Below are 19,224 nucleotides of genomic sequence, written 5' to 3' on the forward strand. Positions count from 1 at the left end.
CTCACAAGTTAACTCTCCATCACTCCTCCACTGAAGTGGAAGCTACAAATGAACAGTGATGAAGTACATTTACTTGAGTCCTGTATCTAAGTGTATTTTTTTCCAGTATCTGTACTACTACTGTTATGTTTTTGGTTTTTTTTAAACTTACAACTTTTACTCCACTACAAAAGACCAATATTGTACTTTTGACTCCACTGTATTTCTATGAAGTAGTCTTACTTTAAAGCAGCTTTTTGTCTGTCAAATGTATTTTATTTTCTAAAATGTGATAGACCATACACCAGTTTTCTATGTTATTTTCTGTGTATTTTAAATTGTGCAAACTAAATAAAACAAAAACAAATACTCCTACTTTAACTCAAGTAAAAACCTTCACTTGCATTGAAGTAATATTTGACCAGGAGGATCTACACTGTGACTCAAGTACCTAATGGAGCTGTGGACTTTGTCCACCTCTGCTATAATTTAGAAATAATCAAGAAAAGAAGAAATCCCTCAAAATTATACTTTGTACCCTACAGTACTTGAGTAAATGTACTTATTGCTTTACATACATTTTAACAGACTTTTCCTAAGTATTCTGCTGTTTTTGCGCCCTGGTATAAAATCGGTGTCAGTCTCCCCTCCTTGCAGGTAATCTTTGACACCTGTTGTGATTTCGGTGTCGGGTCACGTGACCGCGGAATAAATGACCTGTTGTTTACGTTGACGTAGCTCCGCCTGTCACGGTCCGCGTGTCGCCGACAGTGAGCTCAGTCTTCAAGAGGACCCTCACGACTAGCCCAGCTCTGCTCCAACGATAACCAGTTAACTGGTTAACTGGCTAACAGTTAACTGACCAGCCGTTGGGTTAATCGGACAATTCGAGTAGCCTCTGGAGCTAACGGCTGCTGACGGTGAGTAGCTAACAGCGAGTGACGTTCTGTTGTGTTCAGTAGCTGCTGTAATGGCTTAACCTAGTAAAGGCTAGTTAGCTAATTAGCCTGCTAACGGTCAAGTGGGGAGGTTAACTTTGTGCGTGTGTTAACGGTTAACTAGAAAGTGTTGGCTTTCTAGTTAGCTCGGATAAAAAGGTTGGTGTCCGCTCCTTGTGAGGCTATCCTCTATGGCGGTAGTGTATTTGGTTACAGGTGCGTGGCTGTGTGTGTGCGTATGTGTGTGTTTAACTAACGAGCTGCCCCGTAGCAACGGTTGCTAAGCCTAAACTGTCTGTCTGGGGCTTATATTAGCACCCAGGCTCATTAATTAGGCAGCATTTAACGTTCGCTCATCTTCACAGATTACTAGATCTGGGCTCTGTCTGTGTGTGTGCGTGTGCGCGCGCGCGCGCGTGCGTGTGTTTGTGTGTGTGTGTGTGTGTGTGGGCGGACAGCAGAGCCAAGAGCATCGTTACACTCAGTTCAGCATGGAAACACAACCTGATCTGAGCAGGGCTCCAACTAATGATTATTGTTACAGTCGATTTGTTTTTGTCAATTAATTAATTAATTGACTGAATCTGACAATTGAATAACGTAATAACAAGTTACTAAGCAACAAAATCTATTCAATCGGCCTGTTTTATCGTTTGATTCCATCCAAATTTTAGTGTTCAGTTTTACAAGCGGCGTGTTTATATGTGTCATGGGTCAGACTCTGCCTTGTGTTGTGTAGAAGGTTAGGACCACGCTTCCCAGGACTGTCTATGAGCAATTTATTGCCAAATAGCAGCAACAGTAACTGTAGTTCTGAAGAGAAAAAACACTAACATGGTTGCTCTTCCATAAACTTTCACTAAGCCTAAATCTTTTAGTCTATAAAACATTAACCAACAGTGAAAAATATCATTCACTATTTCTCAGACACTAGGTTATGTCTTCAGTTTGCTCCTTTTGTCAAACCACCTGTCCAATCCTAAAGACATTAAGTTAACTGTCATATAACTGGCAAAGAAAGGCAGCAGATTCTCTCATTTAAGAATCTGAAACCTACGGATGTTCTACATCTTGGCTTGATAAGTTTCAGCACATTAAATTCACACAAAACAACAAATAATAAGCTCACACACTGCAGGGCTCCAATTTTCACTTATTTATTGCACAAAATGTTTGTTGTTTTTTGTTTATTAATTTTTTGGCCCAGCACCTGCCCTATTTTTGGCTTGGGTGTGGGGGTACACCACCAGTTTGTAAATGTTTGCAACCCTAACATCACATATACAGCAACAACGCCTAAAGTAAAGTGAGCTATTGATCGCCTGCATACAAATGGGTTGTGTTGTTTAGTATGTTTACATACACACTTGCACCCCAGATATGAGGTTTTTTTAGGAATCTGCAGGTCTTGAAAAGCTATGAATTCAGTTTTTCCAAAGAATGCTTTGTAAGGTATTAAAAGTATTAAATTTGACGTACTAAAGTCATAAATCCTGTCTTTTGGCTGCTGTTATACATATTGTGAAACAGGTATTAAATCAAACTATATATGGTATAAAAATGTATTGAATGTAATTTAATGAACCTTGCAGAAACCTAAGAATGTAAACAGCAGCAAGAGAAACCTTGATCTGCTAGCTGGAGTACTCAAAAACGAGGATACTGTGGCATGTAAACACTTGATTCTGGTGTCCTATCATTCTCTATTGTGTTAGCAGGTGTTTCCTCAGCTTGAGTTATGTATGCTTGTCAGCAAAACAAAAAAATCTGATGATAAATGATGTACCAATGGGTTTCATGCTGAAATAAATGTTTGACATTGGTATTGCAGAGCAGTTTAATTGTTGTCTTTCACTACTGAAGCCTAGAAGAAGAAGCCAAATCTAGAAGAGTAGTGAAGGCAGTGAGAAACTAGGTCATCCTCAACTGTTGAGACTTTTCTTTGTTTTAACTGGCAGATTTTAGGGATACAGAGAAGTCAAAGAGTGATCTCTACCAATGCAGACAAACAGAGCTCTGGATAATACTAGAAGAATGTAAACAGGGATGTGAACAACAATGGTTTTCTGTGTTCCATGTTTATGTCATATCTCCATATATGTTAAAAACACTCATAAGTGTCTGGGTTTTACGTTGTGTCCTGATTTTGATTATATTCTGAATATGGTGTTCAGCTCCCTGAATTCATGATTATAACAGTACCCATGTTTCTGATCGTCTGTGTGTAGGCATCAGTATCTGTACTGAATGAGTTACCTCAAGATAAAACAGTTTGGTTTCTGGCTGTTTGAATCCTGCTGCATTTAACACTCTGCTCAATTTAGCCTCTGCATTTCATTTCCAGTAAATTTTTTGTACAATTGATGTTGAACCTTGTGGTCTGTGCAGTGTGTGTGTATGTGTTGTGGTCTGTGTGCTGTAGCTTCAGTCAGCCTGTTATCTGATTGGGTCAAAGCCAGATAGCCCGCAGGAAGCTCAACATCCATCCAAAGCACTCTGCTAAAACACTGTTACCCAACCTGACTGCCCACACACACACACACACACACACACACACACACACACACACACACACACACACACACACACACACACACACACACACACGTAACCAGATGGCTTACTGCCAATGAGAGATCACTGACTGTTTCCATTAGATTCACACAGTTGGATAACACAGTCTGACAGACCACACAGGTAGACACTCAGAGAAGAGACAGACAGGTGGCAGAGCTAGGTGATAAAAGCAAATAATCTATTGTGACCAGGGGGTTGTCAGCTGATTAAATATCATCCTTAAATTTATCAGTATAGCTGAATTATTAGGTCTTAATTTACAAATGAAGCTTTTTTAGATTTAATTTATGTCTTTTTCAGTCGGGACACCCTGGTTACTGCACCTTGACTAATTTCTCGGTCTGTATAATGTGAACGATGCATGTTGCATCTTGTCAAATGATGCAACGCTCTGTAACTGTGTGTTTCAGTTTTCAATACCATAATTACCTTGGCATTTGTCCTAAAGGGAGCCACTGTCAGTAATATCAGCAATATTTAATTGATCAATTGACCAATCATTTTGATCTACATCTTCAATAGTCATCAGCTGCCATAAAGCCTTAAAAACTATGAACAGAAAACATGTGACTGTAAAATCTCAGACAGAGACACTCGCATGAGACATTTTAACAGCTGTTACTCACTAACACTGTCTGTCTCCTTGTTTGTGTCTTTTTTAATCTGTCTGTCTGTCTGTCTGTCTGGAAGGTGAGTTTATAAAGTTGATTGGCAGTAAAGCAGCCCTATGATGGAAGAGCTTCACGACGTCCAGCTGACTGAGATCAAACCACTCCTGACAGGACAGGTGAGGGGGTGGGGCGAGGCGGGGGTTAGCCTGGGTCATGGCTGGTGTTCATGTGCTGCAGAGAAAGATTGTACTGAAAAATCCAAACATGCTGTCAGTCTGAAAGAGTGTAAACTTGTGATAATTTGCATATAGGGACAAAAAGTGTTCTTCCATTCTGATATTTTTAAAGGTTATTGTTTCATAACTGGATATTGTTCTACATCCTTCTGACTGACCTTCATCATCTTCCCTTGAGTTATTCCATGTTAAATCCCCATGTTAACTTGTTTTCCAAATTATCTTATGATCTGAATATAGAAATATTGAATAAAAATGTCCTTTCAGTGAAACACTTAGTCAGCCTCACATCTTGGATACTCTAATTTCTTGTAAATCTAAATTCCTTAACAATTTATGGTTAAAGAATTTCTCTCTGTCTCTTCAGAATGGGAGAAATCTCCAGGACTTTGATTGCCAGGTAAGTTTAGCACCAACACAAAATACCTTCACGCTTTACTTTGGCATTTCAACTCAAAATAAATTACAGAGTAAGATTTCATCACAATTTAAAAGGAGATAATTTCATATTTCAAATAATATTTTTAAAATGCAAACATGTATCATGTAACTAAGTAATTTAAGAGAGTTATTGTTTCCCAAAGGTTGAGAATTAATCTGCCATTATGATGGTCATCTGATGGTGGAAACTGTGGGGTGGTTTCATATCAAAATGATTGTTATAATAGTGGCATTAATGTTGTGATATTAATGATAAATAGATATATAATATATGATGATAAATAAACAATGTGTCGATGTATTTACTGAAAGTAACAAGGATGAGGTTTTACAACCTTCAGATAAAAAGAACAGAAGCTCTGCATCACACAAAAGAGCCACAGATGTCATCTGGTAACTACACCGACCAGGATCTGTCTGACTGAGCAGAGGTGATGATGGATCAATCACATTGTACATGTATCTTTGGTAATTAATCAGAGCAGCAACAGTGGGGAAAGAAGAAAATCTTCTAAATCCTTACAAGTTAGAAAAAGCAGAGTGAGACAACTCAGTCATATTCCATAGAAGCAGAGGAGCATTTAAACACTAGGCTGAAGTCAGTTGGACACACAGATATTGATCAGCAGGACTAACGTCACCACAGCAGATCAGTTTATATCAATGACTGATCAGAGTTATTTTAATAGAGCACAGAGCTCTGCCTCTGTCTGTACCTAGAAAACATCCTGTCAATCATTAAAACAGCTGTTCATTCAGGAGCTGAGTCACATCAGGGAAGTAATAATTAATCAATATGTATAATTAATACAACATTTCAGTAGGCTGCCCAAATAAGTTCTGTATGCAAAACACTGTTTACATTGTATGTTTCTTTTGTCACCAAAAGTAGGTTCTTAATTCAAAACAATTCAACTTTTTTAAATTTTTGTATTTTAAATTTTTAAAAAACTCCACTTTGAAATGTCACAACATAAAAGAGAAAATGCATGAAGATTGACTTGGTCTGAAGGCTGTAGGTGCCTGTGTGATTGCCAGTTGTCACTCTGTTGTGTGTGTCCGCTCTGGGAGAGTGGAATAATTTCAGGACTGTGAAATATCACCATACTTGTAATATTTTTTAAATCAATCTGAACATTTAGGGAGAAAACTTTAATTAAAAGTACTCTTCATGTCTCAGGGGTACTCAGATATAATTTCCTAATCATGTTCTATGATTTCTGTTGTAACTGGTTGTGAAATTTGATTTCCCTGTGGAATGAGACACATGGAGGAGGAGGGAAGATAAGGAGGGGCAGGATGAAAACAGAGGAGAGGAAGGAGTGGAGGGAGTTGAAGAAAGGTATGATGAAACCGGTGAAAGATGAAAGCAGGGCGACAAGTGGTTGGCTGTTTAGACTTTAAGACCTTCCAGCTCTCAGCCAATGACTACAGAGATTATTCCTCTTGATCCAATCACACAACCCCCACTTTCTCCTGACCTCTATCTCTTCCTTCTGTTTTTACTGACCACTGTTTCTTTCCTTCTGAAACATTTTTTCACTTTCCTGCTGACTGTATGTGACACCTTCTGACTTTAATACTCTCTTAAACTCCATTGTCATCCTGCTCCTCTCCTCTGTCAGGATGTCTGACATTCTGGATTTGCACCAGATCTCCTGTTCTTTAGGAGTTGGGGTGGTGAGTTAGCCAGTTAGCCGCTCATTAGCCTGCTCTCTGAGTATATCTGAGTCATGCTTTGCCAGCTGCTAACATACAGGATTCAGCTTTTAGCTGGTTAGCTACTTAGCCTGTTACCTGCATGCACAGTGTTAGCAAGCACGGAGTTAGCTGTTTTAACTGCTTACTTGTATGTGCTCTGTTTCAGTGGTATGTTAGAGAGACAACATTAAGTCAAGTTTTCAACATTTTCCATATATGTGTATATACAGTATACATTATTTTACAAAATGGGCAGAATGAGAGAATCATAGCTTTAAACAGGAAAAGTTAAAGTTGAACTTCAAAAAATAAGAATAAATAAATGTATTTGGTTAACATCAGTGAAAATGTTTTGAGATTGCAGTTAGCGTTTTGAACAACCTCACTACACAGTAAGTCCTGGTTTTGGGGATAGTGAGCATGACCACAGGTGCTCTGATGGCTCTGACAGGTTCTTAACTTAAAATTTTAAAATAGAATAAAAAAACACAAAATTCATGAAAAACCAATACAAATATTTACAAGTATGTGCATTCAGCAATGTAGTGACAAACTGTGTGTGCACATGAATGTGAAGACGCCTAAGAACCATTAATAGGATCTGTCAGGTGTTTCCATGGTCAGTTCATTAATGAGATTACTTGACAACACCTCAGCCTATAAACACATGAAACCATTCATCTGTCTGTCCATGTTTTAATCCTTAACTATACAGCAAACCTGAGACCATCTAGCAATGGGATCACACCAACTGTGACAGCTGTCAACATTTTGACGTTCCACACCCATAATCGAACTTGGAATTCATTTTGATCTCTATTAAACACCTGGGAAGTTTCATGACTGTATCTTGCAGGTTGTGATGTTGTCACGCTGACAAAATCTATCCACAGACACATAAACACCTGCCAAATGACTCAAAACCACCTCTGTGGTAGTTCCCACTACAGCAGGTGTCTCTAGGACCACATTTTGCCATGATGACACACACATACTCACAGGGTGAAAACAGTACCAGCCACATTGTCGCAGCTGGTAACCAGGAGCTGATGCTGCGTGTTATTTACTCTACAGCATGAAATAAGGTTAATAAGCTCAGTCTCAAGTATCCTGTTGGAGTGTTTGTTGTTGGTGCTGATAGGATCATGTTTATTTGTTGTGTTCTGTGTTGTTGTTCAGGAGCATGATGTGGAGACAGCCCACGGTGTCCTACACGTTACTATGAGGGGAGTTGCTAAAGGCAACCGACCCACAATCCTCACCTACCATGACATAGGACTTAACCGTGAGTAAACAAGTACATACACATTTACAGTCATCACACAGCAGATGTACCACAGAGTTACAGTACTGACAAAAGCAGAAAAATATGGACTTCACACATTATTTACTAAATAAGAAGTGTGTGTGTGTGTGTGTGTGTGTGTGTGTGTGTGTTGTGTGTGTGTGTGTGTGTGTGTGTGTGTGTGTGTGTGTGTGTGTGTGTGTGTGTGTGTGTGTGTGTAGATAAGTCTTGTTTCAACAGCCTGTTTAACTATGAGGACATGCAGGAGGTGACACAGCATTTTTCAGTTGTGCATGTTGATGCTCCAGGACAGCAGGAGAACGCTCCCATATTCCCCACTGGGTAACACACACACACACACACACACACACACACACACACACACACACACACACACACACACATATTGATTAAAGCAACACAACACCCTCACCGGTCTCTGTTGGGTATAAACACACATGTACCCAAGTCGTCTACTATTTTTCATTTATTTTTTTTTCCCAGGCTTTGACATGATTTGATTTTGTTCCTCGAGACAGAGCAGTCACCCTCAAATGCCAGTTGTGTTGTATTTATTAAAAATAAAAATCTTTGATTAAGTCACATTTGGCCAACAAGACTTATGGCACAGTCACCTGACTCTGCGCTATAAAATTAATGTCTTAAAAGCAGTTATTATTGCATCAAACAGGAGACAGACACAGTCGGAGAGCAACTGGTGAACATAGTGGAGCATTTAGCAGCTAAAGAGGAGCTGTGAAACACAGTGCTAAAAGAGAGGGAATACTGGACAGAGTCATCAGGTGGACTCAAACACCACTTTCTGTGTGTGTGTGTGTGTGTGTGTGTGTGTGTGTGTGTGTGTACGTGAGAGCAGGTACCAGTACCCCACCATGGATGAGCTGGCTGAGATGCTGCCTTCTGTCTTGACACAGCTACAGTAAGTCCAATGTCTTCCTTGCAATGAAATGCATGATGGGTATTTTAGTAGGAACTTTCAGACAGACGCTTGGTTAATTCACCCTGGTGTGTGTGTTGTCATCAGGGTGAAGAGTGTGATTGGTATCGGGGTTGGAGCTGGAGCCTACATCCTCACCAAACTGGCTGTAAGTGAACACACATTAACCGACTAACAAGTTAAACTGTAGAGAAGCTCACTGAGCTCAGGCTGAGGTTGTGACAGGACACACTGTGGCTGGAGGGTTGCAGGTTTGATTCCTGGAGCAGCTAGGAAACACTTCTCCACCATTTAAGAGCTCACTAGAGTTCACTTCTGCTACATCATTTCCTCAAAGAACATTTGATAATGATGATTTCCGTCGTGTTTCAGCTGAATGAGCCCAGTCTGGTGGAGGGTTTAGTTCTGATCAACGTTGACCCCTGTGCCAAAGGCTGGATGGACTGGGCTGCCTCTAAGGTAACACGCACACACGCACACGCACACACACACACACACACACACACACACACACACACACACACACACACACACACACACACAAACACACAGACATAGTGAAGTGATTTAAACCAAATTCCAGTTTATTTGATATTAGAGCCTGAAGGTTTATTCTTGACCTTCAGAACAGTAGTTTGACAAAATAATCTTAACTCAAGGTCCACTTACCAGTTTTTTCCAGAGCTTTAATTTGTAATGGCTGTGATCAGAGAATGGATTTTGCACAAATGTCAGAGTTGGTTCAGTTGTCGTCATTTGGCCTCAATTGAAGTTATGAGAGAGACTGAAGTGTTAATTGATTTGTAACTGCTGAAAGCAGTTAAATGGTCAGTTGAAGCGTATGAAAAGAAAAGAATTTAACTGTCATTTTCAAAAGTAAAAATGAAATAACAGCTACAGTGTAAAGATGTCGATGTGTAGACTGAAAGCATTTGAACTGTCAGCTGAAGAGTAAGAGGTGAAAGCAACTAAAATGTCCGTCAATGTCTGAGCAGTGAAAAAAAGTTTAAACTGTCTGTTGGTGAGTTTGTAATTTTTTCAGTTAATTAACACTTTTTTTTTTCCTACAGCTGAGTGGCTGGACGAGCAACCTGGTTGACATCATCATGGGACACCACTTCAGCACTGTGAGGACAAACAGACACTGCATTGTTTTATAAGGATCAACTCTGACAGCTGATAAATCTCTACTGAACTGTGAACTGTGGACTGTTTGTAGGATGAGTTAACAGAGAATCAGGAGATCGTCCAGACCTACAGACTGCACATATCTCAGGATATACCACAGGATAACCTGGCTATGTTCTACAACAGCTATGACAGGTAGGACTCTACAGACCCTTGCTTTCCTCAAGGGGATCAAAAATTACTTGCATACTTAAAGCAACCATAATGGACATTTTACAAGAACAGCATCAAATGACAATGTGAAAACAATGTGACAGTGTGAAGGGAGTCTCTGGTAGTGATGAACCTGCAGAGAATGACCATCTGAATCTCTATGCTCTCATACTGCCGTTTTGGCCACAGCAGCAGCTGTTTTCAGAGAAACAGCTGTAAAATGCCACTGTCCACCACCTGCTTAGCGGCAAACAGCAGAAAGGCAAAGTCAGAGTGCAGCTGGTGAACACAGTGGAGCATTTAGCAGCTAAAGAGATAGATATTGCCCTCAGGAGTTGGTGGAGACCAAACACAGAGCTAAAAGAGAGGGGATACTAGAATTGCTTTTGTCAGAAACACAACTCCAACTGAACCACAACTCCTTGGGACCTCGGTGATAAACCAAAATAATGTCCCTTATTGCCTGAACTGCAACCTTCACTTTTCACTGTAGCTGATAAGGAAACTAAACTTTTACATGTATTTATGTTTCCTGTGTGTGTGTGTGTGTGTGCGTGCGTGCGTGCGTGCGTGTGCGCGCGTGCATTTGTTAGTCGTACTGAGCTGCAGATGGAGCGGCCAGTCCTTGGTGTGAATGAAAACACAGTCACCACTCTCAGGTATCACCTGTTCTTTGTTTATTTAGTTTTTCTAATACATATGATTTCTGCTGACACATCCTGTTACTCTGTCTTACTGTGCGTGTGTGTGTCTCTCAGCTGTCCTGCTCTGCTGGTGGTTGGAGACACATCACCAGCTGTTGACGTCGTGGTGAGTGTCTGCACTGTTTCTTCTAACAGCCAGTATGTGATGTCACATTGTTGTAACTACAGTGTATGTTGCTCTGGCCTACAGGTGGAGTGTAACGCCAGACTTAACCCCACCAAGACCACTCTGCTCAAGGTACCAGTCTATGTCTGTCAGTCTTTCTCTCTGTCCATTTGTGTGGAAGATGGACGGGAAAAAAACAGAAGGAAATTGCATCTCAACTCCTCTTCCTTCCTGACATAGATACAAGTCCTTTTATGCACAGAGCTTTCAGTTTGTGAGGGATGTTGTGTTAATCATGTGTAACGTGTTTGGTTTTGAATTTTGGCAACAGGTCAACCTTAAACTGAAAATAAGTTTGAGTCGTAATCATCTTGGTTTGTATTCTCACCAGATGTGTCTTATTTGTCTCTGCTAGATGGCAGACTGTGGAGGACTTCCACAGGTGGTGCAGGTGGGTCTGATCCACTTTTAATGTTTAATAATGTCCTTATTAGTGACGGGTATGGCCACTGATTTTTCAATTCAATGTAAATTCAGTTACAATACCAATTTCGCTTGGTTAGCTCCCTCAGACAGATAATGCTGTACATTGTTCCTCTAACCTGGTGCATTATTAAAAATATTAATGTTTCCATTAAGAATGGACCTCAAAGCAACCACACATCTGTCTACAGACTTGCCAATGCCTTCATCGGAGCTGCCATGTTTTTGTCTCTCACGTGGTCAGATCTTGTCGCTTGAGAAGGCTGATCTTCTGAGACTAAGGGGATTACAGCTTCACATGTCCACGGCAAACTGTAAAATGCTCATATTAACAGATCGATCTCAGGATATTATGAATCAATATCAGATTATTAAAATAAATGAGTATTGATTTTTTTCAACCCAGCCCTAGTCCAAATGGACTTTGAAAGAGATGGTTGTTGATGTAATTGTTCCTCCTGTCCAGATCCATTGCTAAGGTGATTTTGGTGTAAAATCTACTTTTAGTCTTTGGCCTAATGAAGGATCTGAATCAGAATTCTGTTGTTTTTCCAAAAGAATTCCTTCCACAGTCTGGAGCTGGTGCTTTGTTTGTTTTACCTTACATACAGTATGTTGTACCAGTCATTTTTAGATACTTGTATTATCAGTTCTGCCACATTTATCTCTAATATACTGTGTAGAGTTTCCTCTATTCAACACCAAACCTTGAAATCACTCTTCTCATGTATGTGTTACAGTGTCACAAGCTGGCTCAGAGGAATCTCTTTCTCAGAATAATCTCTGACTTCCAAGTACTTAAATTATCTTGGTTCATCAGATCATATCTGCCTTTAATTTATAAAAACCTCTGGTTTTCCCCTGTCAATTATCATGTTAATTGCTCTAATGCTCCTGCGTGCTTATTGTTTACACCTGTGCTTGAGTTTCTGTGGTTTGAATTTGGGATCATAAGACATCCAGCTGAGGATTTTACCTCCCTATCCGAATTATATTTCTTTACCTGTACACCAGATGTCCCAAGTGAATTTAGTGAGTGAGTGAGCGTTTTCTCATTTTCCTATTTGCAATCAAACTCTGGAGGTGGCATCACTCTACATTTAATTCAGCATGCTATTCTTTTAAGATTTGGTAGGGCTGCACTTCCCTACTGTTTGGGAAATTGACCAATATCTTTTTCAGTGCACATATACTGTATCTCCACGTGACTGTTGTTTTAAAACAGACCTAAAAATATGTGAACTCATCCTTTTAAGGTCGCAGATGATCTAGTTTGTCTGAAGTCATTAGTCACTCTGACAACAGACATGGTTAGATGACACATCTGAGGTCAAAGTGTTTTAACCTGTTCTGAATGTCCACACTGGAGAGGTGGGGTGAAAAGCAAAGGAATCTTAAATTGTCAATCATGAGTTATATTTATCCCACTCCTTTTTATAAGTACAGAATTATCAATTGTATACATGATCAGCCATTCTAACCAAAGTGTGGTTTTCTTTCCTCAGCCTGGGAAACTAGCAGAGGCCTTCAAGTATTTTGTCCAGGGGATGGGCTATAGTGAGTATCTGTAATGATTCTTTACATGTAACTGCAGGAATGCGTTTGTGTTATTTTGATCCAACATGTGTTTACAACTTGAAACCTGTTGGTATTTGTCTTTCCCATGTTTCTGCTGTATGTCACTGATGGAACATGTGTATTAGTTCTAGTAATAGTCATATGTTAGTCATCTAACTATAGTTACTTTAGTCTTAGTCAGTGAAAAGTGTTTAGTTTTACTGACATTTTCTAAGCGTCATTTTATTCAGACATTTCTTACTTGTTGAGTTGTAGTGTTTTATAAAATCAATGTCGAGCTTTCATCATGCAAATAGAATCTAGTTTGTGTGATTTGCAAAAAAGAGCATGAGGCCACATGTTTGTTGTTGAAGGTCCATGATGTTTCATAGATTTGGTCTCTACTATAACATGTTCATGTTCCTCATAAACCTTTAGTTTAGTTTGACTGTTGACAAACTGAACAGCAAACAAACTAACAATCATTTATAACCTCAGCTATATAGTAGAAAGTATTTAGACTGTTCTTAGAAACTCCTGATTCTATAAAAACATTTGTAAAAACATCTGTAGCCATGTTTAGTTTAAACTCAGCAGTTTGGTTTTTTATGCCTCATTCACTAATTATGACACAATTTAACAGAAATGTCTAAAAAGATAAAATGATGAAGTGATGGCATTTTATATCCAAACAGTCCAATGCTGTAACTCAGGAACAGAAAGGATATTTGCAGCAACTTGCTTGGTTGGCGGAGGTGGGAATTAGGGCCTGAGCACTGAGTAATTCTAGCTGTTTTCTTTTTCTTCTTTTTTTTATGACAGATAAAATTTAAGTACATTCAAACATGGGACTGGACCTTCAAAGCAGCTTCTTTGTTCAAAACTCAAAAGCTGTGCGTGTGTGTGTGCGTGCGTGCATGTGTGCGTGCGTGCGTCTACAGCCATGTCTCACTGACTGTAAGTAGCAGTTTGCAGTGTTGTACTCTACACAGCAGCGTATGAAGCAGTTGGATTTCCTGAACAACCACGAAGACTTGCTTAGTTTGTGTGTGTGTGTGTGTGTGTGTGTGTGTGTGTGTGTGTGTGTGTTAAAACTACTGTTATTTCTCACCCTGTCCTCCTTTCTTTCTGCTCTCCTTCTTTCTCTCTTTTTCTTTCTTTGTTTCCTCCAGTCCCTCATGTTGTATTAAACAACCTGAGCAGCCAATCAGGTATCGGGATTTCAACCAGAATCTTAACCCACTTCTTCCTCCTCACCTCCGTCAATTTCCATCTTTGTTTCTTTACTCTTATTTCTTGTCAGTTCTTCCCCTCTGTCTGTCTCTGTGTCTGTCTGCATGCTGTTGATCAGCTGATTTTTTTTCCTCTGCAGTGAAAGTACCCAGCAGGCTGTGCTGCATGCCAACACCTCAGCTCCGTTCACACTGTAGACTTTCAGGCTCCATTCTCAGCCGCTCACGTCTACTGTAAGATGAAACTCACATCCCACAGAAACGTGACCTGACAGGGATGAGAGGACAAACAAAATGTCATCAGTTTTTGTTGGAACAAAAAGACCTTTCCCACTTCATGAATGTCACAACCTCTATCAATCTCAATCTGGAGCCTCCTGTGGAATAAGAACCTGTCAGGCTTTGGTTTTAAGTTCTTTCTTAAAAAAAAACAACATTTTTTTTGTAACCTTGTTTAGTAGTCGAGTACAGTTGTGGGACAGACAACAGTGGAGTAAGTGTAGGGCCGTCTGCAACTATTGATTATTTTCAATATGAATTAATCTTTATTTTAACTTTAATTAACCAGTTATTCTCTTAATTAGTTAGTTTAATTTATTATTAAGGATTTAGTTTGGAAAATGTTTAAAAACAGTGAAAATGCCATTCACAATAGGTTACCCTCATGGTGACCTCTTTAGGTTGATAATCGATAATCGATATTTTTCTCTGGTTTCAGTTTTGCTCCTGTTCTCTGGGTTCTGCTCTGTTTGTCGATTGCTCTAAATAAGTGACAAATATATATATATATATATATATATTATTTTATATCTACATGTAATGCCTTTTTGATACCTGAATAACTTGTAATAGTGTAAGTAACATTGAATTAATAGAAGGACCCCACCCCTAGTAGTTGCTGGACAGAATGCATCAGAAACTGACTCCAGACCAGACTAGCAGTGTCTCCTCAACACTGTACACAGCCTACAGTTAACAGGGATGACTGCAGAACATGGCAGCAAAACACATCAGAAAATCACCTGTACTTTAAAACAAACTTCCTTTTTAGTTCTTGGCTAACTGTGTCATTAATGTCCAACAGTACCAAGAACCTGTATTTAGTATCACCTCTTTAGGAGCGCTGAAATGTAGTTCCAGGAAGTCCAGGTCCCTAAAGCGGAGGGAGTATAGTGGAAACAAAAGCAAAACCTGTGACAGTGGCGACACATTAAGTTACAGGTTGTGAAGTTCCTGTAGTGGGAAAGGCTTAAACGTGTGTTTCTTTCTCATCATTGTGCCTCACAGTGTTTTTAATGCTGACGCTGCTCACACAGCCTGACAACATGATATTAACTGGCTCAGGTCAGTGATGGAAGTTGGATTTGCTGGGATGCAAATGCAAATTAATTCTGATTTGAAGTTCATATTCCACAGTTTGTTCTTTTGGTTCTTGTAAAACAATAAAAATGTGGGTCAGTGCTGTTCACTCTGAGCAGAAAATCTGACACATTTTTACCTTCAGTGTGAACGGAGCCTCAGACACCTTCATCAGATTTGAATCCAGCTGCTCAGCCACAGTGTGGACGATTCAAATCAGCACATGATCTGCTGTCATACAACCAGGTTACCCACACACACCTGAACCGGCTCCACGCTGATTTAATCTGTTTTCAACATCAACATTCCTGTCTCTGTTTGCCCCCCCCCCAGTGCCCACAGCTGGTATGACTCGGCTTGTTCGCGCCAGGACTCACTCAGCCTCCAGTGTTGGTTCCACAGATGGCGTCCGGAGCCGTAGTACCACCAACACGCTGGCGGAGGGTGATATCTCCACCAGCCCTGAACATAAAGCACCACACACCATTGAAATGACGGCATAAGACTGTCCCCGCTCTGCTTTCTCCATCTTTACTCCTTGATTCTACTTCTTTTCCTCCTCAAATGCTGTGGTAACTGTTTCCAGGACACAGCCTCACAGTCCTGCTGTGTTAGTTGTAAACGTCCTTCCCAGCTGAAAAAGGTCACATCTAACATTTAAGTAGAGATGACTGTTGTCAGAAATCCCTCGCCAAATATCTTCCCAGTTAGGGAGTTTAGATTTGACCTGTGTTATTAGCAGCAGCTATGTTAGCTCTACTCTGCTCTTTAGGAGGCTGATGTTGGTTTGTGTTTTCACTCCCATCTCTCCGGAGCCATATGGTTGCTGTGGTGATGCTGTAGATGTAACTGTACATGGAGTTCAGCCGTTTCATATTTATATCCAGTTGTGTTGTATTTCTACAGTAGGTGGTTCTTAAGGTGGTTTTCTCAGGTCAGACCAGATCCTCGCATTACTCTTCTCTTCCTTTAGTTTGGTCCTGACCCCTTCTCTTTATTATTACTATGATTATAATCATCATTATTTTGTTTTGGTTGTTGTTCATGGTGATGCTGTGGGTTGATATAGAGCCTGTTTTGGAAATAATGAACCTGTAAAGTTACTTTAACTTTGAGGGAATATTTCACCAAAAATGTAGGGGTATTTGACCCAATTTATATCAATTACTCGCCCCTACCACCCTGGAGTGTCTGACTAAAGATCTGCTCTGTACGAGTAACCAGGGTAGACGAGTTCTAACAACAGCGAAACAATATCAAATATTACATTACACATTCAGAACAATCTGACTTTAATCCACCTCTGTGTTTTCCTTTTTGTCAATTATTATTTAGTAACATTGGATACTGAGACATTATTGTTGAATTTACTTTATCTCAGCAGGATAATCCACTCAGTGTCAAACCAGCTTTCTGGGAAGTCCTTAATACATATTTAAAGCAAACAATAAAACAAACAAGACAAAACGCATCAAACCCCCAATAGAACAGCTATCCCAGGATATGAGTCTTTGTTTATGCAGCAGATGTTTAGATGTTATGCTGATGTTAAAACAGGACTGAAAAGTTATTGTGATTCCTGTAAAACATGTTTGTCTGGTATTCCAGGCTGTGGAGGGCGAGTATTTTTTAGGTGAATTACGTCTTTATCCTCTGACCTCTTCCACTGATGGAGACCTTGAAGTCAGCCCCGACCTGTTACCTCGTCTGTATTACTGTATATGATTTTTTTTCTTTTGATACTGAAGCTCCTGCTCTCTGTTTATGAGGCCTGTTGGCAGCATGCTCTTTGTGGAGTTTTGGCATGCAAACTGTACAGTGGTCTAGTGATGTTGTTCAGCTGTAAACCTTCCTCTCTCAACTCAGAGACAAGAGAAAAAAACACACAAATGATACAGAACCTAAATTTTACTTTGTGTTACAGTTGTAGATTTCGTTTCTCTGGACTGAAAGCTGCCAGCTGAGTTCATGTTCTGGGCTGAGGTCCACTGAGCAAGGCACTGTCCCCTCAAACATTTTTCATCATTGCTGTAAAAATGAAGTATCTCCAAAACATAACTGTTTCATAAGCCCAAACAACAGCAGCGTTTTCAGTTTTGTGACGGCGCATTTTTCAGACCAATAATTTATCTGAAAAATTTACTAAATTCAGGGATAAGTTGTTGTTTGTTGCCATCAGTCGGATTCCTATGAGCCAGGCCCTATTCGTCCAGTACGCAACTTGCATAGGGCCCAGCTGCGTCTATGGTTTTCCCAACCTAGCTCGGGAAGACATTCCGCACGACAGAAGCGTCAATGAGAGATACCTTCAGCTGCGGGTTTTCCTCCATGTCCTGTTGTCCTGAGCACACAACCATCAAGTCTGAAATAAAAGCAAAAAACAGCGCAACATTTACAGCAACATCCCAATACAGCAGCACATCGTTGATCCATTTAACTATGAAAAATAGCGTAATTACGTAAAGCTAACTGAACTGTTGATCATTGATTATCACACAGACACTTGACGCTCTGACTGTGCAGCGCATGTTTGGCTTCAGTTTATTTGATGAATTGCACTTTAAACGTCGCTGTGTACTGATGAAAGGAGTCAGAGTCGTTACGCTCGTCCTGCTCATATTGACGTGGTTTCTATAGTTACTTAACTTTTTTTGGTCTGATAGCGCTGCTCTCTGTTGTGTTGCTGCCTGGTCCAAGTGATGCTGCTCCCTGCTGGACGACCCGAGAACAGCTTCCAGAGCAGGAAATAGGTCCTGGTGTTTGTTTGCAGCCTTCATGTCGGCTCGTTAAGGTTTAGTGTCCTGAGTAAAAACCAGACCAGTCTGTACCTGAAACTAACTAATGAGGAGTTCCCTGGATCAGCAGGGTTCAAACAAAGTCACCTGTAGACAAGAGGCAAATATTTCTTTTATTCAATATATACTCACTGTAGTTCTACAGTCTGTTATTGTTCTTAATATTTATTAAAACTATTACTTTGGAGGTTTGTACTGAAGCATCAGTAGTTGTTCTGTTACACTGAGGTTTGTACCCATTAGATGTTGTTCCATGACTTATAAACAAGGTTTGTAATGAAATAAAGTTCATTATTCAAAAAGATGGTTTGACCTGAATGTTCTGGGAAAATATTGATATGTTACTTATGTAAAAGAAGCAACACTACTATGTAAGTATACTAAGTAAAAGAACATCAGTATTACAGCAAAATGTAGTGAGCAGAAGTACTTATTATGTAAGAGAAGGCCCGTGTTGGTGTTATTATATTATTGGATCACTGTGTGAGCAGAATTTTACTGTTGTAGTTTAGTAGTTAACCGTGTATCATTTAATTTTAGTAAACTGAGTACAACAATTATATTTTAATCTCTAAACTAACCAGTAATTACAACCATTAATTATGTTTAACATAAAATGGAAAAAAACCCAAGTATGGTTAAGTTATGCTGCGGTTTAGTACTTAAATAAGTTGACTCGGTCACTTTCCACCACTGATAGTGTGAGTGATGATGAAACATCACTTACAATGTTACAATGTAAATACAAGGCTCCTGCAAATCCCAGTAACCATGACCATGTAACATCTGATTATAATCAATGACCTGCAGCTCAACACAAATAGGCAGTGACATTACTTTAATAATGAATGTTTAACATAAGCTGCTGTAACTCTGTCAAAGAAAAATAACATCTGTCCTTAAATACAATATTATAAAACA

General features: G+C 39.7%; 1 protein-coding gene across 2 annotated transcripts; it reads left to right on the forward strand.

Moving 5' to 3' along the window:
- Positions 1-723: 723 nt before the first annotated feature.
- LOC111237637 (protein NDRG3-like) lies at positions 724-18,629 on the forward strand. Of its 2 annotated transcripts, XM_022766798.1 has the most exons (17): positions 724-899; positions 4,185-4,281; positions 4,709-4,741; positions 7,663-7,768; positions 7,990-8,110; positions 8,646-8,708; positions 8,814-8,874; positions 9,099-9,185; positions 9,797-9,853; positions 9,946-10,049; positions 10,661-10,726; positions 10,826-10,877; positions 10,962-11,009; positions 11,293-11,328; positions 12,866-12,917; positions 14,090-14,128; positions 15,842-18,629. In XM_022766798.1, exons 2-17 carry the CDS (start codon positions 4,222-4,224, stop codon positions 16,009-16,011), a joined length of 1,155 nt encoding a protein of 384 aa, XP_022622519.1. In that variant the 5' UTR covers positions 724-899; positions 4,185-4,221; the 3' UTR covers positions 16,012-18,629. The 2 variants fall into 2 exon arrangements, with proteins under 2 accessions (XP_022622519.1, XP_022622520.1); XM_022766799.1 differs by lacking the exon at positions 14,090-14,128 and having other exon boundaries at positions 15,842-18,627.
- Positions 18,630-19,224: the final 595 nt, after the last annotated feature.

Source organism: Seriola dumerili, unplaced genomic scaffold (assembly GCF_002260705.1).
Source record: "Seriola dumerili isolate Sdu_G_001 unplaced genomic scaffold, Sdu_1.0 BDQW01001051.1, whole genome shotgun sequence".
Classification (NCBI taxonomy): Eukaryota; Metazoa; Chordata; class Actinopteri; order Carangiformes; family Carangidae; genus Seriola; species Seriola dumerili.

What these genes read in the sequence shown, in the direction of transcription:
- LOC111237637 (XM_022766798.1), top strand. Translation starts at nt 4,222, where the DNA reads ATGATGGAAGAGCTTCACGACGTCCAGCTGACTGAGATCAAACCACTC. An exon ending in CCAAGACCACTCTGCTCAAG is followed by an intron (nt 11,010 to 11,292) that starts GTACCAGTCTAT and finishes TGTCTCTGCTAG; the next exon opens with ATGGCAGACTGTGGAGGACT. An exon ending in GACTTCCACAGGTGGTGCAG is followed by an intron (nt 11,329 to 12,865) that starts GTGGGTCTGATC and finishes TTCTTTCCTCAG; the next exon opens with CCTGGGAAACTAGCAGAGGC.